This window comes from Hippoglossus stenolepis, chromosome 14, assembly GCF_022539355.2.
Source record: "Hippoglossus stenolepis isolate QCI-W04-F060 chromosome 14, HSTE1.2, whole genome shotgun sequence".
Lineage (NCBI taxonomy): Eukaryota > Metazoa > Chordata > Actinopteri > Pleuronectiformes > Pleuronectidae > Hippoglossus > Hippoglossus stenolepis.
In genome coordinates, this window is record NC_061496.1 from 11,396,659 (window position 1) to 11,420,432 (window position 23,774).

Sequence of the window (23,774 nt, forward strand, 5' to 3'; positions counted from 1 at the left end):
TGTGGCGTTAAAATGAAATCACAGAGCAGTGGGACGTCCACGGGAATATGAGTCATTGGAGAAATAGCACTTTGAATCGTTATAATCAAAGTAGATACTGCTTTTCATCCACTCACTTTGCTCAGTGCAGTTGTATTATCTTACTGCCACGGTGCTGAGCTTCGGTTTTAAATTTCAATTCATTCAATAGATTGAATTAAACTATTTACTATTAAAGCATAATATTTGTTTACAGAAAAAACAAAGGCTGTAAATAAAATGGTAAATGGACTGTATCCATACAGTATAGTGCTTTTCTAGTCTCGTCAACCCCTCAAAGTGCTTTACAGTACAAACCACATTTACCCAATCACACAGCGCCGTTATATGCTCTACCTTTTCAATACCATTCACACACATGTTGGCAGTTTGAGGTTCAGTATCTTGTCCAAGGATACTTCAGCCTTTGCACTGGAGCCTCTGGTTAGTGGTCGACCAGCTCTACCTACCAAGCCACAACTGTGCTTTAAACCGATTTTACTTTGTTTGCACTCAGTTCTTCGTTTCCACAAGCCAAGCGTCTGTCCTGGCATTTTCGGTCCTTTCAGCTAAAACACAATATTCTTTCCAACAGTGAAGACGTCTTCCAGAAAGAAGCTTTAAAACCTACTAATTAAAATGTTACATGCATTAAAGCACAGACGCACAAGACACTGAGCATGGATAACGATTAAATCACTGATGTAGCTGTATGACATATGAAAACAAATTGTCACATAGCACACGGATGTACAGATGATTAGTTAAACAATATAAAGACACGGGTGTATCAGGCAAAAGCACAGAAACAATAAAACAAAACACTCAATCAGTGACATTATTAAAGGAAATAAAACTTTATGCAACTATGAACAATCTGTATTGTTGCTATGCACATTTTAAACTAACAATTTAGTAGCACTTAAATGGCACTTACTTATAGCACTTTGTAGTTTTGCTTTTTTGAAGAAATTGTACTTTCTTGATTCTTGTTGTTCTGGGTTTGTACCCTCATGGTTGAATGCACTTATTATAGGTCGCTTTGGATAAAAGCGTCAGCTAAATGAAATGTAATGTAATGTAATGGTTCTGGTTTTGTCTTGATAATTGCATTGATGATTCTCAAAACATCGTGCTGAAGGACTGAAGTCAAAGATTTGCCAGCTGGCTAGCACTGGCACATTCGCAGAAATGTTGATGAATGCCTCAGATCCTTATCGAAACATGTCCAGTGTTCAGTGCAAAATACTTGAACCCGTTGCCCAGACAGATTATCACCACTGGATTCCACTGGAATACTCCAGTGATCAGCTCACAGCCAACTCTCCCAGAGGAGAGGGCGAAGATTGGAAAATACGGCCTCATTAATGCAGTGACACAACTCTCAGCAGAGTCCATCAGGAGATTGTGAACACAGACACACAACTCTGAAGCCATCTGGAAGAGCACAAACCAAGACTCTGAGATGAACATACATTTTCACATGGGAAGAATAATAACCTCTGAATTCTGAAACTGTTGATTCTATTGGAATCCTCAAATGAAAACAAACAATATCTCCATTGAGACTGTAATTTTAGGGCGTTCTCTGCTCCTTTTTCATAAGTCACTGCACTGTCACTATGAGCTGAACTGAATATTGCACCTAGCAGGTTTCAGTAATCAGGAATAAAAGATAGGGGCAAAGGAAGGGTGGACTGAAGCTAAGCTGTTCATTGTGTTCCAACAAGTGTGAGTGAGTCCATAGGGATCTGTTGGGACGCATCTGGTTGGACTGGGATCGGACAACACTTATTATAAATTATATTGGGGTTCGGGTTTGGTCACATTGGCCAGGCTATCTTCTTTAACCTTGCATGTGCCTGTAAATTAGTTTTCTCTTGGGCTTGGACACGTTCGGACAGAAAATCGCAAACAAGGCTGCATTCTTGTACATAACAAAGCCACAAAAAACCCTCTACTCGGACAGGCTCACACATAATTCATGAATAAACCATCAGCTGGCAGGGAACTAGAAAGCTGAACAATCCTAAAAGAGTGAAAAAAATATGTACGTATATGTTCTTCAAAAACCACGTGGAGTCGGACTTTGATAAGATGGGGTGATTAAATCTTGTAGGGCAGATATGATAGTGAATGAGATACAACCATGTCACAGGGGAGAGATTCCTCAGCAGCTTCACGTGCACAAACCAAGTAAATGGTAAATGGTTTTGTATTTATATAGCGCTTTTCTAGTCTTGATGACCACTCAAAGCTCTTTACAGTACAGTTCTACATTCACCCATTCACACACACATTCACACACACATTCATACAGTGCATCTATTAGCAGCATTTTGTTGTTCTATGAGGGGCAATTGGGGGTTCAGCATCTTGCCCAAGGACACTTCGGCATGCAGATGGGGAAGACTGGGGATCGAACTGCCGACCTTCAGACCTTCAGATTGGAGGACGACTGCTCTACCCCTCAGCCACAGCCGCCCAAGTCAAGTGTGTTTGCTGGAAGAGCGCAGCCACATCAGGGAATCTGATCCGATTTCTCTGCTGTAGAAAGTGATGATTTTGTCTTTGTACAACTTGGACTCCAAGGACTTTCAACAATGTTGGTGCAAAAAAATTATCATACATTAGTTTCCTGCTAACGAAAAACTATATTTATAAAGCACCACAGCAAGGCAGCACATTCCTTTCTGCTGGTCAACATTCAGAGTTGGGTTTTTAAAGTAAATCTTAAACAATAGGTTGTGGATTGAGCCACACAAAGGGTCTGTGTGAGTCCTGGACAGGCTGATTTACAATACAAAGTGCTTTTATCTGCCACTAACCCATTTGGTCAGTCTTTTCACCCCCTCTGCTAACGTGATTTGTCCACCTGCATTAGTAAGAGAAAAAGTCTTCTCGCAGGTCGGCTTCCTGGGAAAGTTGGTCACCTGATAATTAATTTTAAACAGTTCAGCACAGACCTTGGTGTCATGTGGAGGAAGAGGGAACTTGATCTTGGTGTATTATGGAAATATCAAGATGAGTATATGAAAGTTCAATATTTTCTTCTACACTACCCAACACTGCAGTTTGCCAGTTTAGATTATGTGGCTCAGTCATCATATGATGTTGCTATGGAAACAAGGAAATGTCTCACTGAGCACAAAGGTGAAAGTAAACATGTGTCCCTCCCCAGTGTCCTCTTTAGGTCGATCTATAGCAACGGATCTAAATTGTGAAATTCTTCTGAGTTGATGCCTCCTTATTATGATGGGATTTAATGAACATTTTAAAATGTATTGACATTGACATTTCTGTTCTCATGCAAAACTTTACACATTTGTCTGCTGGTTGCAATTCACAGGCACGTAAGAAAATGCTGATGGATAAATGAATAATTGTTCACAAATAATTGGTGGCATGGAGTTTCTTACTTTACCAATTCATCCTCTGCCTTTTGTTCAGGAATCATTTACATAACTTCTAACTGCATTGTGACAAGAATTATTATTTGATCAATTTAGTAGCAGATAATTATGTAATCAGTGGACTTCAGTGGTCGTTTGTCTCTGCGTGTCAACCCTGTGATGAACTGGCGACCTCCCCATGTTGTCTCCTGCCCAGTGTCAGCAGGGATTTGCTCCTGCCCTCAAAGGATAACTGGTGCAGCAAATGGACGGTTGGATGATAATTATTCAATCAGCAACAAGGACTCTCAACCAGTTCCATTCTGCAGGCGGAGGAGGGATTAAACATAAAGCTCAGAGGTGGGATTTGCATCAGCTAGTGCAGATAAAACTAATGCTGTGAAGAGGTAAGAAGCATTTACTGAGGCCGAGTGAGAACTCACACTGAGAAATATTATTGAGGCCTTTATTACCACGAGCCACAGTCCCGATTCAATCAAGAGGTTTTTCTTTAAAAAAAAGTTAATATACATATAACAGCATTTTATAAAATATATTAATAAAATACTCTTTTTATGCTCATCTCTTGTTATTAACACGATCACCACAATGTACTAATCTCTCTTTTTACTGGAAGAAAACTTTCCCCACAAAACTCACCCCACAAACTGAACTAAAGTAAATAAAGGAACGAGGTCTTTGTGCGTCAGTTCCCACATGCCAGGTGTGTTTGAGAGGACAATAAATGCAACTTCACTTTTTATACATCTCAACGAATGTAAAATAATGAAGTAGTGTTCTCATGATACTTATTGAAGTATGGTTATGCCCAACCTATGTTATAGATCATAAGATATAAGAGCAAATATTTATATTTCATGGACTAATTGACAATGCTATTCTAGAATGAATAATTCACTTTACTTGTTCTAGTGTCTCGAAACATAAGAAATTTAAATATCAATCATCTTCACAGGATCATTTTTTTTCCAGCTTTCAAATGGAAATTGTCTCAGAAGGTGCCACCAGTGATATTCTACATGAAATCCAACCTTTCATCGTCTGTGTGGGCATGTGTCCAACCGTGTCCATATTTCATGACAGTTTGATCATATAGTGAAAAAGATATGCAGCTTTATGCAGGAACATTTCAATATCGGGACCCTACATGGAACCAACCTGACCCCCACCCCACCCCTCCATGAGACACACTTGATACAAAACCATATCCTTACAATCTTTAAACGATTCTTTTACTATCAAAAGCATTAACAAAGTGCTGATTGAGAAAGTGAAATCTCCCAAGGAACATCAGACACATTCATTCAGACACTCAAGGTTTTGGCAGAGAGCTCCTGACATGGGGCCTCATTTGGTGGTTTTCAACCATGGGGTCTTCGCAGTCCCCTGTGCATAGCCGATCATAGAATATAAGGGGGTTCTTACAAATTTGTCGTTGCTGTGGACATAATCAGCCATTCTTGGGGGCCCTCTCTCAACTCAGGGCCCCTGCTTGCATACCAACTTGTCCCTGGGTGAAGCTGCAAGATGGAGTGTTAAATATAATGGTGAACACTAACACCAAACAAAAAAAAAATGGCTACCACTCCAGTGACAGCTTGGCAAAAGTAAATTATAGACGCAGCAAAGCACAAACACATTCATTAGGAACATTGTGGTAAGCTGTCCCCACAGTGGTTACAACAGGACAACACACTTGTCTGAAGCCAGTGGAGATTGTTGAGAGAACATAAAACAAGAGGAAGGCAGGTTCTGTAATCATCTCACAGAGCCATTTCCTCTGCAGACCTTCTGGCCACAATTTCCATTATCTGAGAAAAAGCTTAATTGAATGTAAACACATTCACTTCGGCCACAAATTATTGCACATCAATATTCTCCTGTTCAGAGGCAAGACAAACCTTCCCCTCATCACTGGTGATAACAAAGCAAATAACTGAGTGTAAACACAATTACTTTGTGGTTTGTAATTAAATCGTGATACAGCCTGAAGAAATACTGATATAATGGTTGAAATGTGACTCTGGGCTATAAATTAGCCAATAATTTCGCTGTTAGGCTTTCAGCAAACAGTGAGTGACAATCAATTAAATACTTTTTACTCCATGTAAAATGTAGAAAGTGCTGTTGAGATCATCATTTTATATTACTGGGAAATAAGAGTGCGTTGGGACTAAAAAGAACAACAGCCAAACTGTAACCAGTTATTATTTTTCACTTATTAAATGTATAATTATACTAACAACCAGTTCTTCATGTTCTTCATGGAAATTATGCTAAACGCTGCACTGGCTGCATCATGCAAATCCTCCAGTCCAGTAATTATAGCTCATTTATAAATATATCTAACAAGAGGGAGTTTGATTGTCACTGCACAGCTCTGAGCCATATAGACTGAATACTGCTAATTACACATTGTACATTTGAATTATACTGATGATGCCACAAGTCTCATTTCAGTATTTTAAGATTTCCACTGCGGATCTTTTCAAAATCCTGTGTTTGCTTGCTTCACTTTAACAGTTATACAGGCTTAAACAAGTTCTGCTTTGTGTTGATAAAAATGTTGGTGCCTCAATCAATACAAGTCACTGAGCTTCATGATGTGCAGATGGTCTGTTTGTTGGTTTCTTCGTCTGCAGGATTACACAAAGTCTACATATGTGAGTTCCACCAAACTTGGTCAAGGGATGGAGCCTGGGCCTGAGAAAAAAACATTAAAAAAGGTGCAAATGCAGGTAATAGGCAGATCCAGGAATTTCTTTATCTTATATGACAAATCTTTTTTTATATATATTTCTACTATAAGAACTATTCAATCATGTGTAAAATTGTGTAATAATAATGTGCAGTGCTCTTTTGAGTAAATATACAAATTCGCCATTATCTCAAGTTGTATTAATAATACAACAATTTTAATTAACCTGACAATTGCTATTTCTGGTTGGACTACCATCATTATGGAAAGCACAGTCAACTGATTTTATCACACGTTGTTAGCCTGGATTATATTAAAGAAAATAATAGTCATATATCTTTACTTGTTTCTTCGAGTCAAGCCACATCCCAAATGTGAATGCATCCTTCAGTCTATTAGTCCATTGGAAAATGACCATTAACTAGTAGTTCTAGAACTAGAACGACATTTGAAAGGTGAAAGCTTCACACTGAATAGTGCTGCAGGATGCAAGGTGATATTTCATGGAAGCTACATTAGCTTTACAGTTTTTGTTGCTGAAACGATCACGCAAAGGTCAGCTCACCAAAAGCCTCCCATTCTGTGAAGATACAAGTGGTCAGATGCCTCATTCCTTAAGGTCAAAATACCGTTCAGTATATCACCAACAATGTAAATGGACAAATCATTTAGAAATGAATGAATATAGTCGACAGGGAGGTTTTCTTCTGCTTCTGCTTTGTCTGCCTTGATGAATAATCTATGCAAATCCTCGAAAGGAGTGGGGGCTGTTGAGAGAATTCCTGTAACCTGAAAACCTGTGACCCAAAGATTCCATGTTCATGAACTGTAAAACATTTGCCCATGAATCTTAATAACTCTTTGAAATGAAATGGGGGATAAAACACAGTAAATTTGAAGAGGCAGTGAGTGATGATGAGTGATATGCTGATGATAGGGAATGGCTCATACAATCACTCCTTCAAACGTAAAACATAAAGCTAAGCGCAAATTAGAAAACCCTCCAACTTCACGCTTAATGATCGAAGGGGTACGTGTCTTTGACAGTTTAGATTTCCAATCTGTCGGAGCCAATTAAGACGAAGCTATATGACGGCATCAAACGTCCTGTGAGATTAATATGTGACATTGATGGAGGTGATGAAAGTGAGAACATACATTAAATAAGACCATGAAAGTCACCATGTGTTTCTATTTTCAGGCAGCTCAGCCATTGAATTTATTTCGTCATGGTGGGCATGGGTGAGTGTCCACTTCGACATCACTCAGTCTCACATTTACTCACACCTTTAGATATCAGAGGGAATTGCCTGGTGTGGTCCTCTTGCTTCCTCTCCAACGAGCGGTTGTGAATTATGTCCTATGTTCTATGTATTCAGGTAAATCTGTTGGCTTTAAGCCCCAAAATCAATAAAGGAGATCAGGGTTTTCCCTGAAAAATCAATAGATCTGCTTCCTCACCACTTAGGCTCATGGGAGAAGCTGCGGGCTGAGGATGAAAGGTTTAAATAACCCGAGGTGTTGTCAAGGGTGAGGTATATTGACTTGTCTATGTTCTTCACAAATATTAGGGGAAAAAAGGCCATTGAGTCATAAAGGAACTAAAGAACCTGGTGCTGGGCCTGTTCTTAACCTGCCTGTTTGGACTAACCTGTTTGCTTGGCCTGTGTTTATGCTGGTTGCACCTTAATTCAACAGCAAAAGAGACCTAACCTAATTTAGATGTGACGGCTGCGGTCTTTGTCAGGACATGGCAAACTAAGTCCATGGAACCCTGAAGCTGCGCCCCCAGTGCTACACAAAGTGCTGTGTGTCGTTAACTCAAAGTCAGATATACCTTGACTCAGTACGCAGAACAGTAGACTTTATATAAAGATGGACGACGTGTCTCCACTCCTTTCCACATTCCAAAAATGAAGCCAAAATATCCCAGATTTGAACGCTGCCATCTTTGGAGCATCACTTTTGAGGAGCTGTCATGTCGTCCATCTTGATACACAGTCTATACGCAGAGCCATGAACTTGTCGTCACCATTGTCATGATGGTTTTCACCATCATGATTTTCACCTCTATATGCAAAAGGTATAAATATTGAATGTTTCTTGTGTAAAAGACAGTTTTAATGTGTTTTTTTTTGGTTTGTTCTTTTTAATATAAAATAGCTTGTGTAAAAATATATATATATATATATTTGTGTTTTTATACAATTATATTGCGTTAGTTAAAGTAAGTTAATTTGAGTGATACATAGCAGTATTGTCTTCTAACAAGGGGACATTTTTGTTGAACATATATAGATTTGTTCTCACCTTTGCGTGTTAAGTATATCTTACTGTGCTCAACTGTGGATATGTGAAATGAAAGGCTCAGGGGAACATGTTGGTAATGAGCAGGAGGATATAATGATAGATTTCAGCACACGGGAGATTTGCGGAGAATGTACACCCTAGAAAAATGACAGCATAATTATACCAGATGACCAGAGGTTGGCCACGCACTGGCTTTATAAGCTAATGTACAATTTTGGCATTGTAGCCGAGTTTTAGAGAGATCAATTTATTTTTAAGTTGCTATACCACAGGTTTACAACTAGATGGCCCAAAGTCTAGATTCGCCATTGTTCATATTTTTTCCCCCTCAAATATGTGTTTCATTTTGCACCAAAAAGGAGAACTGTTTGCAAAAAAATAGTTTCTACACCACATTTGAATAGAAAAAAAAGAATTCTATTTAAAAAGATAGCACTCAATGTATTTAGGGTACTCGCTTGCCAAATGCCCTGTTTGGATGCAAGTATGCTTTCATTCAAAAGAAGCACATTTTAAATAAGCTTAAGGGTTTGGGTTAACCCTGTGTTTATGTACAAATGTTTTGTTTGTTTATAATTTTGCTCCCTAAAATCAAGGATTTTAAAAATGTAATTGGAAGTAATTTGAAGCTAAAAACTGATCTAGTTTTGTGTGTTAATTTATGCACGTTTGCATTGGTTAGGTTAATGAGAAGCTAGAATGACAGTCTGACATATTTTAAGACATCTTATCACTTACTGCCCTCGAATTTGCTTGTTTTGAGTAAAACATAGATATTTAGGGCTTGACAGAGCATTGAAAATCTTAGTCAATGGTTTCAGTTCTGTGCATTTCTGAAGTGTTTACTGGTGTTAGTCTGAATATTAAGCAGGGATTTTTGATAACTTTGAATTAAGCCAATAAAACAGCATCCACTAAATAAAGCAATTAGCCTTAAGTCAAGTAAGCGAAGTCATCCTATTCACTTGGTGAAGTAGTAGTCTATAACTCAATAATATTGCTTCCAAGACAACAGGCAGTGAGGAGGAGAGAGCCGAGGATAATAGAGGGTTTACACAACTCGCCACAATCACTGCTCCCTGAGTGGTAAACACCCAACAGCCAGCATCTGTCATTGTGGATTCACAATGAAAAACAACATCAAAACCACTGTTTAAAATGTAAAGAGCAGCTGTGCAAATCACTGCACAAATACATTCACAAAGAATTCAGATTCTTATGGACTGCTCAAATAGATGAGGAGCAATGTGAGGCTCCGCTGAACTTTCTGCAAGGTTGTGCATGGGAAGGAATTTAGGTATGAGGCACTACTAACAAGTGAGCCCTTAAGGCAGTATAGATGCTGTGTGTCTCTAGGATGGCTGTGAGGACACTGGTAGGGTCCAGCCGCACCATTCCCCAAAGGCAGTTGCCGTAGCAACTGGGGCTGTAGCACAGACTGCATTGAGAAGATATGATAAACCGAGCCTCTGGATGAGAGAGTAAACAGTAAACAGTGGATCGTGGTGGCATCTGATTGTGTTGGTGGATCCTGATCGGGGCGGCAGCTGATCGTGCACTATAATTACAACTAGACTGTTTATATACAATATGTCTACTCACATTCTCGACCATTACTGACCATAACTCCTCCATTTCAATTGTCCCTGCTGATCGCTTTATCTCTGTCAGACATTTTCTTATAGATAAATACTTTAAACATTGACACAATTTTCCAGTTTCTTCTAATCCATGTTGTAAATAGTGTCATGTTAGTTAAACGCGGCATCTATCCTGGGAGAGGGATCCCTCACATGTGGCTCTCTCTGAACCACCTATGTGGGTTTTTTTGGAGGTTTATATTCTGTCCAACATCTTGGTCGAATCGATGCCACGAAAAAACTGTGGGTGTTTTGAGAGCAAAGGGAGGTCTTACCCAGGTTAAATGTGGTGTTCCCACTGGGTGCTCAGCAAGTGTAGATAATAAATTATAGTGAAGACATAATGGGGTGAAAATGCAAATAGCTGCCTATTAGGTTGCAAAGGCGTTCAGAGTAGTTTTTCAAACTACTCTGAACGCCAACGTATATTTTTTCCACAAATACTTTTTTATTTATATTTCAATCTGTTTCATCATTAAAAACACAAAAGTAATAAGCTTATGGATCATTATTTTTACACCTTGCTGACATTCTTCTGATCTTCACAAAACTCATACGGTGCAATTGTAACAATTCACTTTCTCTGTCACCTCTCTCACTAAATAATGAGAAGGAATTGCAATCACCAATCATATGTGTAAAGTATAAGAGTTTCTAACACGACATTCACAACTCAGCTGCGCGCTGCAACCAGAAATAGAGCAGCATAACAGAATCATCAAGCATTTATGTGTAATTAGAGTGTGAGCCATTGGACTAATTGATTTGGCTTTGCTTGATCACTTCAAGTCTCATTAGTCTTTATATACAGTCTGAAAAGCATCTTAGTTTGCTCGCTGGAGGCAGATTTACTGAAATTAATGGAAAAAACCTGAATTACTACATGGCAGTACAGTGGTGTGGTAGTATTGTCCCAACACAGCAGGAAGGTTCCTGTTTGGAATCCCAGCTTTCTGTGTGCATGTGCATGTTCTCTCCGTGTCTGTGTGGGTTTTCTCCAGGTACTCCGGCTTCCTGCCACGGTCCAAACACATGCAGATTGGGTTTAGGATGATTGGAGACTAAATTAACCGTAGGTGTGAATGTGAGAGTGAATGTGTGTCTCTGTAAGTCCGCGCCTGTGATACACTGGCGACCAGTCCAGGGTGTACCCCGTCTCTCGCCCCAATATCAGCTGGGATTGGCTCCAGCCCCGTCGTGACCCTCAAAGGATAAACAGTATAGATGATGGCTGGATAGATGGAGGAGTAACTACCAAAGCAAAGGAATATCCGAAAATGTCATCCTGTATAACTGAAGACAGGCGCCTCAATTTGACCAAATAATTACAGAGAAGAGTTGGTAAACCTTTGAGACAACTGACAATAGTTGCAAATACTGTAGCTACAAGGAGATTTTGTTGTGTGAAAACAAAATTAAGGTTTATATTCAGGCTTCGAGGAGTCGTACAGCTAACGTGAAATGAGCAGAAAACACAATGCAGTAGGCTGAGACACTTTGATGAAGCAAACATGCCACAAATTTAGTCATACCTTAAAAATTTTACAAAAATACTTGATAACACTTAATAATAGATAGAATAAGAGTTTAAAATGATACATGATCAAGATATTTTATTATGAAACATACTGAATCTTTTGGGTTTTGTCTTTGTTTGTGTTAGCCCCTCCTTGTTCTCCAATGCAATAATGGAGTGTTGCTCTGTGAGTACTATCAGTTGAATGCTGTGTTTTCAGCCTCCTCATATGCTTCATAGATCCAATGAAATGTGGTGTCTCATCACTACGTTTATCATCTGTTTAAATGTAGAACCTTCTCACAGTGGAATCTGACTAAAAAGGCGGAATGGAAAACAATTATGATTAGTAATATAATGGCTCTCCGGCTGATTAAAGCCTCTGCAGGACAAATGGTCTTTGGATTTTTTATTTTAATCCTGAAGAGACAAAGTAGCTTGAAGACATTTTCTCTCAGACCAAGCGTATTATATCAGCTTGACTTGGCCAGACTTTGTTGTTTCAGCACTTATTAACAATCATTCCTCCTGTCAGAAAGACACAGGATATATTTTCTTTTCCTCAATTTAATCTAAAAAGCATGAGTTTTGAAATTCTGACAGCCAGTAGCTTCCCTGCAGCAGTTACCCCTGTTATGACCAGAAATAAATACTGACCTCTACTGTACTCCTGAGTCAAGCACCCAAAGTATAGTACAAATACACACTATACTGCATTACAGTCATTTGTTTTTACTGTGTTTTTGCAGCTGAAAGTGCTGCAAGTACTGGATACAGCGACGGCTGTAATTTTCTAACCTTGCATGTCTGCTAAACACGGAATAAAATGATCTGGAAAAGTTTTTAGACACAATTTTAATCTGTTCACTTTCAAAAACAAATAACTGGTCTTTTAAATAAAAGAATTTCAAAATAAAAGAAAATGCGGTAAAGTTGACATTTTCACTGATGGGTGTGAAAGTCTGTTTTGTTCTTCAGTAAAAATAACATCTCACGAACGTGTTGAGGATTTCCACACCCAACATGACAACAAACGTTTCAACACCATTTGGAACTTGTTAACAACAACAGTTAAGGAGTCAAAGTTACCATGCTTTGATCTACAACATTACACTATATCTACAATAGAGGCCAGTCTTTCCACTCTCATCCTGGTAAATTCGTCCCGTCCTCAGTAATGATAGCTTCCGAAAACTGCCACCAAACAGAACAAGTTGTCCTGTAGAGGCAAAACACAGAATTTAAGAATAACTGTGAGTAATTTGCCCCACACCCCCATCCCAATTAAGTGATCTGAGCAAAAGCACCTACGTTCATATAAACATCTTCTGCATAGTTGTCTGTGTCAGCATCCCACAAGCACCTGGAGGACATCCTAGTAAAACACAAGAAGAGATTGAGCTGAGTCACAATGGTCATGGACTCATACATTGAAATACATCTGGACTCCTGTCTGGGAGACCCTGCAATATGTAAAGAATCACAGAAAAACCTTGTAAAAAATACTATTTTATTATGTGAACATAGTAATATAATTTACCCTCACTGTTTTTGTTGAAAGTCAGAGGAAGGTTGAAGCTATATTCATTATTAGATCTTATCTCCAACCCCATTTAGATACTTTTTCAATATTAAACAATGTAATGGAACACCAGCACAAATTCCAGCCCAAAAATGAATTGTGTAAAGTCAATAAAAACCAAACAAACCACCTTCATTATCACAGAGTTTCATGTCACATTTTAAATTTCCTTTCCCAGGCTATCTCTGAACGTTGATTTTGTAAACATGAATATGACTAAATTATTGAAAATTGTTATCTGATGTTCAAATGTAAGCAACTGCTTAGTTATTGCTTGAATATTGATATTTTAAAACCATAATCACACAACAAGAGCACAGGCTTCACTTCATACATTAGTTAAATATTGCTGTGGGCTCAGTGCCAGAGAAAAAAAAAAACTGGATTCCTAAAAGATCATTTAATAAAAAGTACATACTAGTAAACAAACACTCATACTGGTAAAAAAAAAAAAAAGTTTAATGTTATACTATGTTATCTGGGGAACGTGGGTGTAGAATTAGTTGACAACAGACTGAGAGGCAGCCAGAGATTTACGAGTTTACAGTATTTGCATTTCTAAAGCAATAATATTGTCAACAGAGCAGCACACTTTCAAATCCAATGTGAAGTGCAACAAGTTTTACACCTGCTTCCCCCAAATAACATAGTACACCGCAGAATATAGTAGTTTTACAAAGTGTAGCAGCTACTTTTTATGTACCAGTACCAAATGATCACTCACTTGACTCCCTGTCCTCGTTGTTCTCCGAGGACAACCTGCACGACGAGCTTATATCTGTCAAATCCAGCATCTGTTGAGGAAATGAGTTGTAATAATGCGCATCAGCAATTATCCAAATATTGAGAAGGGACGATACAAGGGTGGGTATTGATATGCTACATTTACTGTGTAGGATTCATGGTTTTTAAGAGGCAACAGGAAGGTGGACATGAGTGCACACAGAGCAGGCAGCCCACAGGGAGGTCTGTGATATTATTGGAGGAGATGGGGGATATAAAAAAAGAGTCACAGATAGGGGAGCTTTACAGAACCATATTGCAAAACTCTTCTGTTTTTCTGAATTAACGAGATAACCCCAAATCCTTGTACTTTCCCTCCGAACAATCCCAAAGACCTGAGGTGCCTGCGCAAAGCAAACAAATCATAACAATGCAATTTACATTACTTAAAGAAACAAGCATTTCCCAATGTCTCAAATAGTCTAAGTCAAAATCCCAAATCTCACATTTAGCCTTTCAGAGTGTTGAAAGCAAACATGTCCGGTCCGTGTAGTTTGATCCAGTTTTATTTTGGTTTGGGTTTACGACAGGTGAATGCGTGTGTCTTAGTTATATGGATGACATTGGTATTACTGTGTCGACTTTGTGGGATTTTGAGCCATCTCATTGTTGAAAATCAGAGCAGGATTCTTTTATCGTGAAAACGTTTCTGGCTCCTCTGTCCCTCTGAGTAAATAACACCAGAAAGTAAAAAAAAAAAAAAGCATCTCTCACTCTTCACTTTTTCCTTGACAGAGTCTGCCAGTGTTTTGGACAGCAGTGGGACCTCCTCTGGGTCATACTGCACCCCAGACAGTTGCTCCCTCACGATTTCACGAATGCACTCCTTCACGATGGCTGGTTTAAATCTGGAAGATTTAACAGTGAGAAGAAACGAGGCAGGAAGTTAAATTCAATCAGCTTAAACTGGTCACAGTGGGAACAAATAATCAGCCTCCCTAAGTATGGGGCCACATATGACGACCTCTGCCAAGGAGGTTGTTTGCGTCTGCGTGCGTCTATCTGTCTGATATTTAGCAGGATTATACAAAAACTACGACATGAAACTTGGTGGAAGGATGTGGTATGGGTCAGGGTAAAACCAATTAAAATTTGGTGCATTTCTGGATCAGGGAGCGGACCCAGGGTTTAATTTTTTCCTCTTTATTAAACATTGCGTTTTTTAACATTAACATTGATTTCTAGAAAAAACTAAATAATGAATGGTTTCTTAATGAAAAAACATCTGGCATGTGGAGTAATACCACAGGAGTAATATCTGAGAGTGTGTGCAATCCGGTGCAGATCAGAATGAAAATGTGGATCTAGTGAATTTAATAGTGGTTTCATGAGGGGACTGTGGTAGAAATCTCCTAATGGATACTGGTTGTTTCCCTCCAATGCTCTAAGGGAGATAACTTCAGATTTTTAAAAAGTGAATTAAATTGAGTGCATTAAAGTGTTTGGTGACTTGGTGTAATGTCACTATATTGATAAGTGATGTTACTACACAGGGCACTTGACTCTTAACTTTGACCACTTCTTCATACATGTGTACACACAGCTAACGGTATGAGCTACCTGACCTAACGCTAGAATAAACACTTAATCCTGGTCTTTTGTAAAACAGATATCCAAGCTAACACCGGTCTTAGTGGTTTCATCTTAAAACGCCAAAGGAAATGGCGAGTTACTCTGGAAATGCTAATACAGCGGCTAAACCCATCCACCAGAGGTTTTCGCTGAAAGCTGTTTTTTCGAGCGACTCACTTGTGCTGATGATGAGGTCTGATGACAAAAGTGTCCGACGACTCCATGTTGAATCAACGTTAGAGCCACAACAGCACAGAGGACATTAAAACACACATGTCGATGCTAACTCAGTGAGGACAAGATCAATTCGTGGCAGCGGTAGCTCGTAGAGACACTTCCGGTGCTGCCACTGATACGTAAAGGCAGCTGCCTCTGACGCTTCACTGTTTCAAGGCAGTTGCCTTTGTTGCCACACTGAGAGCAACTACATTTATTCAATGAGATGCTGGTTTATGAAAGTTTATGAGATAGCTCTTTAGCTCTCAGTAATTTCAAGTACAACTTGAAAGATAAAAATAATGTTGCTTTTGATGACAGATAGACGCTAAACATGTGCAAATAATCGCCTTTTATTTTTTTATGTTTGAGTAATTTGTGCAAATGCAGATCATAATAACTAAATTAAAGCATTAAATTATAGCATTGTCTAATGCAATGACATATTAAGGTAAATGTTAATATTGGAACCTTAAAAAGGGCTACAGAGCTGCAACAACAGACACAAACTCAGTTAAAGTGACTTTAATATTAAAAAATTGTTGCGGTTGACAAGGCACAGACATTAATTGGCTGATGATACATTAATAACAGCTTCTCACCATCATCATTTCAGACAGAGGAGTAAAGTCATAGCAAATTTGAGTCATTTTATGTAACTCATTGAAAAGAAAGCATTGTTCCAGTTTCAGTCAATAAGCATCATGTTCCACTGACATCACTGCCAAGTCCTACCACATTCGTATTGCTTAGTAAAATGCAATTACTAAGCAATATGAGGATACAATACTTAAGAAACAAAAGAAAATCTTTGCCTTGTTCTCCTTGATCATTAGGGAAACCTAGCATGGGTCGCCTAAGCGCTCATGCTCATTTTGTGCTGACCAGTCAACTTCTTTTTCCATGCAGACTGCATTTCTTTGACTTTGACAAATATGATTATGTTATTTGTTCTGTGTCGCTGTTAGGAGTCTGAGGTGTGGCAGTAAACAAAAATAAAAGAATTAACATGGCATGGACCCATAAAATGCTTAATAAATCTTATTCAAGTTTAACTAAACCAATAAAACGTTTTTTTCAGATGAAAACCAATATATCTGGATATTTTGTAGACAAAATATTTATTTGGGAATTCAGCCATATTTAAATACAGTACATATGAGCACAGAAAGTAGAGAAGAATAAAACAGATGTGAAGGGATGACAACATAACTGTACGCAGTGTCTCAACCATCCATGCCCCGGAACAATAACAAGTAAGTAAGCGTTCTGAATAAGTCACAAACAGCGGTAGTTGCTCTCAGACAGTGTGGCAGCAGGGGCAACTGCCCCCAAACAGCTGTGGCAACTGACAGCTGCCTCAAATCGCGTTAACTGCCTTCACAAATCAGTGGCAGTTTCTGTTGCCACCGGAAGTGCCTCTACGAGCTGCCGCTGCCACCATTTGAGCTCGCTGTCTCTCTGCTAACTAGCTAGTCTTTGCTCAGTGGTGGCTGTTACCATAGCGACGTTCAACACAAGCTTCCCGTTTCAAAATAAGAGTATGTTTACCCCATTGATAATGTAATACTAACCAGGAATTCGTGGGTTATTTCCTTTCAATTTAGTCTTGAAAACTTAATTCGTCCTTTTGAAATGTGTTATTTCTTCCTCTGCTAAACAAAAGAAAACACTATGAGATCTTTGACATCAGTTAAAATAATGATAAAAAGAATCACTGTGACAACTGTGGTCTATTGCCAAGTAGGTTTATACAAGGAATCAGCTGTGATATGTTAGAGCAATAATGAATTGAAAAATTGAAAAACACTGCAAAATATTATGAACACTAGATTTTAGAAAAAAAGGGTATGTGCGATTTGAACGGTTGATATTTACAGTTTGACATTGCGACCCTCAAAGGATAAGCGGTATAGATAATGGATGGATGGAAATAATAAGAATAAAGACATTTATGATCACAGAGTAACGTTAATTCATACCTGGAAGCTGTCCGGTGTTATCACTGATCTGTCTGAGGTTTGGGGTTAAGGCCCGAGGGCGCATCTCCTTTAGGTTTCTCAAATGTCAAACACTCTACTCAGAAAGGCTCAACCTAAACCTTCTATCTCATCCTTTCCATATCTGTCTTCTACTCTATATGTATTTCTGACTTTATCAGTGTGAGAGGAACCAAAAATACCTGCTTCTGATCTTTATTCTCATTGTTCTGTCTCTTCTGAGGGAATAAGCCTTTTTTTTTGCGATACAAGAATCGTCTAAAATGTCACTACTACCTCCTCTATCTCTTTTATTTCACCCTCACTTCCTTTTACTCCCACGTGAAGTAGGGTGATATTCAAAGAAGTCACATCCAAGTCGCCAAGGTCTTTATCGTGATTTCTGAACTCAACCACTTTCAAGGCCTCTTCAGCTGCAATCAAATCAGAACATACATGTATCTCCTGGTTTCACTTCCCTGACAAGAAACCAAAAAGACCAGATACGGTCCAATAATCAGTGTCAGGCTCTGATAGCCGCACGGATACTGGGAACTTTACATCCAAATCTCCCATTTCTCAATTTTCACTCCTCCTGCTTAGTGAAAGAAAAAGTGGATGGATGTTTCCACAATAAACTGTTCATATTAAAATCAATGGTTTTTTGTATTCAATCACAAATATTTGAGTATGTATCATATACAGGCCAAATTGAAATGTCTCTATAATAACAAGGTTTCCTCCTGATTTAGCACCATCCAACATCTGCATATACACTAAATCAAGTGCTGGACAACACTCACTCGCAAAACAACACAAATCCAATGAGTCTCTTTCAAATCTACATGATGCTTTATTAGAATCATTAAAGATAATCATTTGAAATCACGCTTGTATCACAAAGCCAGAGGGGTCAACACTGTTTGCTCAGTTTAATTGCTGCAGAAGCAGCGGGTAAAGGCCATAAAATGTCTGATTACACTGGAGCCAAAGGTTGATTCAGCCCTTTCTGTATTGATCCTCATTATCTAGAGGCCCATAATAAGGTACAATTACAAATAACTGTAATTCAATTACTTTCCCTTCAATCATTAAACCTGCGAATGAGCAATCAGACCTTAATGCATTTTTGTATTGGTTTATTACAATGAGCTTCTGTTTACATGCACGGTTGTGGTGAGAGAATAAAGGTTTACACATTTACTCTTGTAGCTCCTCCACTGATGGTCGACTGTGAGTCAAGCTAATGTGTAAATAGCAGCTATAATTTTTATTCAACCATTTTTATTCACAGTTCATATTGTTTTTAATTGGGCATTGGTTGAAGAAGAAAAAAGCCCAGTATCAATATGTACAAAATTATAATTTTAACGTCCTTAATATTTCTCCATGTGGAAACGAGGATGGTATCAATTGAAACTCAAGTAAAGTTTTTGAAGCGTGACTTTTAATTAGAACTGCTAGTTTCATTTGACCTAAAAGACAAATTACATCACAGTTATAAAGGTATGATAAAGATGTATAGACGTACACTATGGTACAGTGCAGTGAACAGGACAGTACACTATGGTATAGTACAGTAAGGTACAGTACAGTACAGCAGGCCTACAGACAGAGACATATGGAAATCAAGCTCTTTTCTACAATCACCAAAAACGTGTTACCAAGAAGAATGGAGCAAAACTTCAAATGATCTGTAGGAGGAGCGAGTCAAGATTCCTCAATCAGCAATTCGCAAACTGTGACGTCCATAAAAAGGGTGTGTGGTTGTTAGACAGAGCAGACTTTGCACCAAAAGATGGACTGTTGAAGGGTGCAATGCAGAAAAGCTCCAGTAGGTTGCACTACTGCACAAACAAAACAACTATGGAAAACTGAAGCCCTAAGTTTCTATTTCCCAAGCAGCCTGATTAGAGTCAGTTATTCAGGTGCTTCTCTTCTTGGCAAATAAGGACAAATAAACCATAGTCTGTCAGTAAATCCACACAACTCATAATTATATTGTGTGTGTGACGTTGAAACAAATTTTTTAAATGTTGTAGCATAGTAGCATATTCATCTTTTTCACAGCTGGATAATTCAGTGACTCATGTTTATAATCAACATCTGTCATAACAACACAAGCCTCTCCTCACCCTCCTCCTCCCCACCATAATAAAACTAAATTTGAGGAATCCAATATTAAGTTTCATTTTCCTGTAACTCTCTGTAACAGTGCAACATCACTTCCTGTTCACCGGAGGACGAAAACATATAAATACAAGATCTGCACTCACAAGCAGCAGCAGCAGTGAAGTTGACCAGGCTGACGTGATGTCCTCTCAAGCTTTTCTTTTACCGCACTGATCAGCTGTCAGACTTTACTGAACCACCAGCACCACCGGCACTGACAGGATGGCTCTGGCAGAGTGGAGGTCTAACTTCCAGAGCGAAGCTGACGGTCTCCTGCATGGAGACACCTGGAATCTGGAGTTTGATTCCAGTATTCAGACCGAACATCCTCAGCATGGATGGAAGGAGTACCTCAGGAAGACCAGTGCAAGGTCAGTGTACTGCTAAACACTGCAAATGATTCTGGTAGACTTTAGATACTACATGATAAGTTGTAGGTTAACCTCTAAAAATAAGTAAAAATTATTTCTTTTATTTTATTATTTACATTTAGATCATTATTTACATTTCCAAATGTGAGGCATAACACATCTATCATGCACATTAAAACTGTTGGAATAGAAATGAACAGGGGATAATGTCACACAGGATAAAAGACTTTCTGACAGACTTTTAGACCTTAATTTTAAATGTGACTTTTGTTGTATGTATGTATGTACGTGTACTTGTCCTTACATCTTCTTGAGGACCATTTTGAGCATAGATCTTCCAAAGTGAGGACATTTTGGCTAGGATGCTTTCCTGCAGCAGAGATATTGGCTGTTCTTAGATTTTGAACCAGACAAATAAATACTATTGAGACAGCAGCCACACAGCAAACACATGTAATAAAATACAGCAAATATCTGTGTTGCTATGGTCTGAATTAGAGATGTATAATGTATAGTTATATTTAAATAGTGGGTGAGACTAAGAGGAGAGGCCTGTTGAAGGAAATATACACTACTGTCAGTTTCATATCCACACTGTGTTTTAAGCCATCTGTCTATCTGAAGGTTTCAGTGCAGCCTGTGTCCACGGGGCTGGCCCTCCAACCGAGTGATGGTGGTCTTCCACATGCACCTGGAGGGCAGCACGGGCACCGTCAAAGTGAGGCGCTTGCGTCAGAACTGCAAAAGGTGCAGCAATGCTCCAATGGTGGATCCCAGCGTAGAGCCGGAGAACATCACCATCCTCATGAGGAACCTGGTGAAGAAGATAAGAATTAAGTGCTACAACGAAAAACTGGATCAAGGCCACTACAATCCCACGAAGCTCGAAGTCAACAGTCCCCACGAGCCTGCCCACTGCGAGGGATGTATTCAAGGCGTCTGTACAAAAGAGTGAGCCGCGCTTCATGATCGCACAGTTTTGTGCCGTTGCTTTTGGCATCGCTTGTAACTCCGTTTGTTTTGATAAATGTACCTAAAAATAATACTTGTCCCAGATTTAATATCCTGGGGGGGAGGGTGTGTTTTTTTGAGATTGTAACAAGAGTTTTTGAATTTGTTGTTATGCTCTTATTAAACTATAATTTACAAAAGTAATATCTCTCTCTGGCTCTCTACTCTTCTTACGATGAAACAAGCATTTTTCAACTTATTTCAAATGAAAACGTTGAGTAAATCTGACTTATCTTTCTATTATCCTATACAGTGGAGGCAGAGGTGTGGTGTAGAGGAACGGAAAATATTTGCGGATGTGAAAAGAGAAGTGTTTTAAAGATGTAGAAGAAATGTGAATGTTGTGCAGAGGTCTTGTCTGTGCATTAGTCGATATAATCAAAACTTCTGTGTGTGATGTAAGATTAAAACAGTAGGCTTTGGTCTCCGGGCATAAGTGACCATGTAACCCATGTAAACAAAGAGGAGTTACACTTTCATATTCTGTGTGTAAATATATTTTTATTTAGCTTTTTCACAATTAGACGGTTTGATGACTATTTGGTGTTGACATCAAGCTGAGCAACATGAGACTTCCGTGCTCCACCCTGATTATTGTCTAACCTCAAACTTAAGTTTCGTTTTCCTCTAACTGTTGGCAGTTTCATCACTTTCAGTTTGCCGGACAGGACAAACACAGCCCCAATGTGCAATAAGAGAAATGTTGCACAGGCACAGGAATCTTTCTCACAAGCTGTTCATTTAGTTCACACATCAGCTGACTTTAGAGCCACCAGGACCACTTGTACAGACAGGATGAAGCACAAAAATAAAATAATCCACCCTCAAAGCTCCCTCTGTTTCACAAATAAGAACATCACTGTGATGAGCACTGAATAGCCTTGACGTTTTAGCAAATTCTCCAGTGTCCTTGCAAATAGTTGAAGTTATTTGGCTCTATTTTACCTGTGGAGGATCTAAGATTTTTCTTTTATGGAGGCCATAAAGGGGCTACACTTCACACAAGGGGGGCCATTTATATTTCTAATCTCCTTAATATGTATCACTTCAGATGCTGAAACAGTGCAGCAGACTCACAGCCACACTAGAAGCAAAGTTAACCACTTACTTGCAGACAACTGCACCACTGGAACACCTTTAAGTGGCGGAAATACAAATGATTCCCTTGGGCAGAAGAGGTTTTTTATTGCTTTTTCAACATTCAAGCAAATTTGCAATGTACATATATATATATATTAAAGTGAAATGGATGTACTAGAAAAAAGGAAAGATTAAAGGGGACATAGCATGCAAATTCCACTTTGTTAGTGCTTCTACAGGTTAATGTGGGTATCTGGCATGTCTACCAACCCAAAAACTCTGGGGAAAAAACACTCGCGCGTTTTGTTATAGTTCCTCTAAGTCAGAAACGTCATGCTTGAGCGACTCGATTGCGCTTCCTGGGTATTGTGTCGTAACAATACACTGGAAGTCTCCTACATGGTCTTGGCCCCGTCCCGTCCCGTCCCCCACACTTGTTACTTCGGGTTTACACCGGAGGCTGCGGAGCAGCGCAGCGCCGTTCCCAAGCACGCAGCCGGGCTGTTCACACGGGACGAGCATTTCTCCGCTGGTCAGCCCGCGATTCACTCACATGTGGCATTTGTCTGGATCGTTGGGACTGGGAGGCTGCAGCAGCTGCTCGGGAGCGACCGCGCTCTCCCGTGCGTGAGCTGGAATTTGTGTCAGCGCCACACAGCCAACAGTGTGGAAGACTTCCGCAGTGTTCAGCGCTACTGTAACCCCCGAACCCCGACATTCAACGGGTACAACAACAAGCGGAGAAAGCAGAATCGCGGGCTGACCTTATATATACAGTCTATGGGGCTGACCAGCGCGGAGAAATGCTCGTCCCGTGTGAACAGCCAGGCGGCTGCGCGCTTGAGAGCGGCGCTGCGCTGCCTCGCAGCGGTCTTCCACACTGCCAGCAGTGTGGAAGACTTCCGCAGTGTTCAGCTCTACTGTACCCCAGGTTACAGTAGTTACGCCGGGTTACAGTAGTTACGCCGGGTTACAGTAGTTACGCCGGGTTACAGTAGTTACGCCGGGGTACACCGGACGCGGAAGTGCCGCTGCGAGGCAGCGCAGCGCCGTTCTCCAGCACGCAGCCGCCTGGCTGTTCACACGGGACGAGCATTTCTCCGCTGGTCAGCCCCATAGACTGTACATATAAGGTCAGCCCGCGATTCTGCTTTCTCCGCTTGTTGTTGTACCCGTTGAATGTCGGGGTTCGGGGGTAAATGATGGTCTTCATAGCCCCCCACCTCTCTTTCTCTCTCTGTCTGTCTGCTTGTGTGCTTGTAGTGGATGGGCAGAGGGGACATTTAATTATGTGATTGGGAAAATTAAAACTCCAGGACAACAAGGGAATACAAAGTATGGGATGCATATTTGATAATTTATATCATATAAAATATGTAATTTATATCGTTTAAAATCATGGGGGGAGAGGGG

General features: G+C 39.6%; 2 protein-coding genes across 2 annotated transcripts; one reads left to right on the plus strand and one right to left on the minus strand.

The window, feature by feature from the left end:
* Window positions 1-12,432: 12,432 nt before the first annotated feature.
* Window positions 12,433-15,882, minus strand: dynlt2b (dynein light chain Tctex-type 2B). Its single transcript, XM_035177505.2, has 5 exons — window positions 15,710-15,882; window positions 14,675-14,808; window positions 13,902-13,971; window positions 12,907-12,970; window positions 12,433-12,814 (listed from the first exon to the last, which is right to left on the minus strand). The coding sequence occupies exons 1-5, from the start codon at window positions 15,754-15,756 to the stop codon at window positions 12,767-12,769; spliced, it is 363 nt and encodes a 120-aa protein (XP_035033396.2). The 5' UTR covers window positions 15,757-15,882; the 3' UTR covers window positions 12,433-12,766.
* A 4,059-nt stretch (window positions 15,883-19,941) lies between these two features.
* Window positions 19,942-21,425, plus strand: LOC118121540 (receptor-transporting protein 3). Its single transcript, XM_035177503.1, has 2 exons — window positions 19,942-20,270; window positions 20,895-21,425. The coding sequence occupies exons 1-2, from the start codon at window positions 20,122-20,124 to the stop codon at window positions 21,223-21,225; spliced, it is 480 nt and encodes a 159-aa protein (XP_035033394.1). The 5' UTR covers window positions 19,942-20,121; the 3' UTR covers window positions 21,226-21,425.
* Window positions 21,426-23,774: the final 2,349 nt, after the last annotated feature.

Excerpts from the sequence above, each read along its gene's own strand:
- LOC118121540 (XM_035177503.1), top strand. The coding sequence starts at position 20,122 with ATGGCTCTGGCAGAGTGGAGGTCTAACTTCCAGAGCGAAGCTGACGGT. Across the intron at positions 20,271-20,894 it reads CTCAGGAAGACCAGTGCAAG|GTTTCAGTGCAGCCTGTGTC; the intron begins GTCAGTGTACTG and ends GTCTATCTGAAG.
- dynlt2b (XM_035177505.2), bottom strand. The coding sequence starts at position 15,756 with ATGGAGTCGTCGGACACTTTTGTCATCAGACCTCATCATCAGCACAA. Across the intron at positions 13,972-14,674 it reads TGTCAAGGAAAAAGTGAAGA|ATGCTGGATTTGACAGATAT; the intron begins GTGAGAGATGCT and ends TTTCCTCAACAG. Across the intron at positions 12,971-13,901 it reads CAACGAGGACAGGGAGTCAA|GATGTCCTCCAGGTGCTTGT; the intron begins GTGAGTGATCAT and ends GTGTTTTACTAG.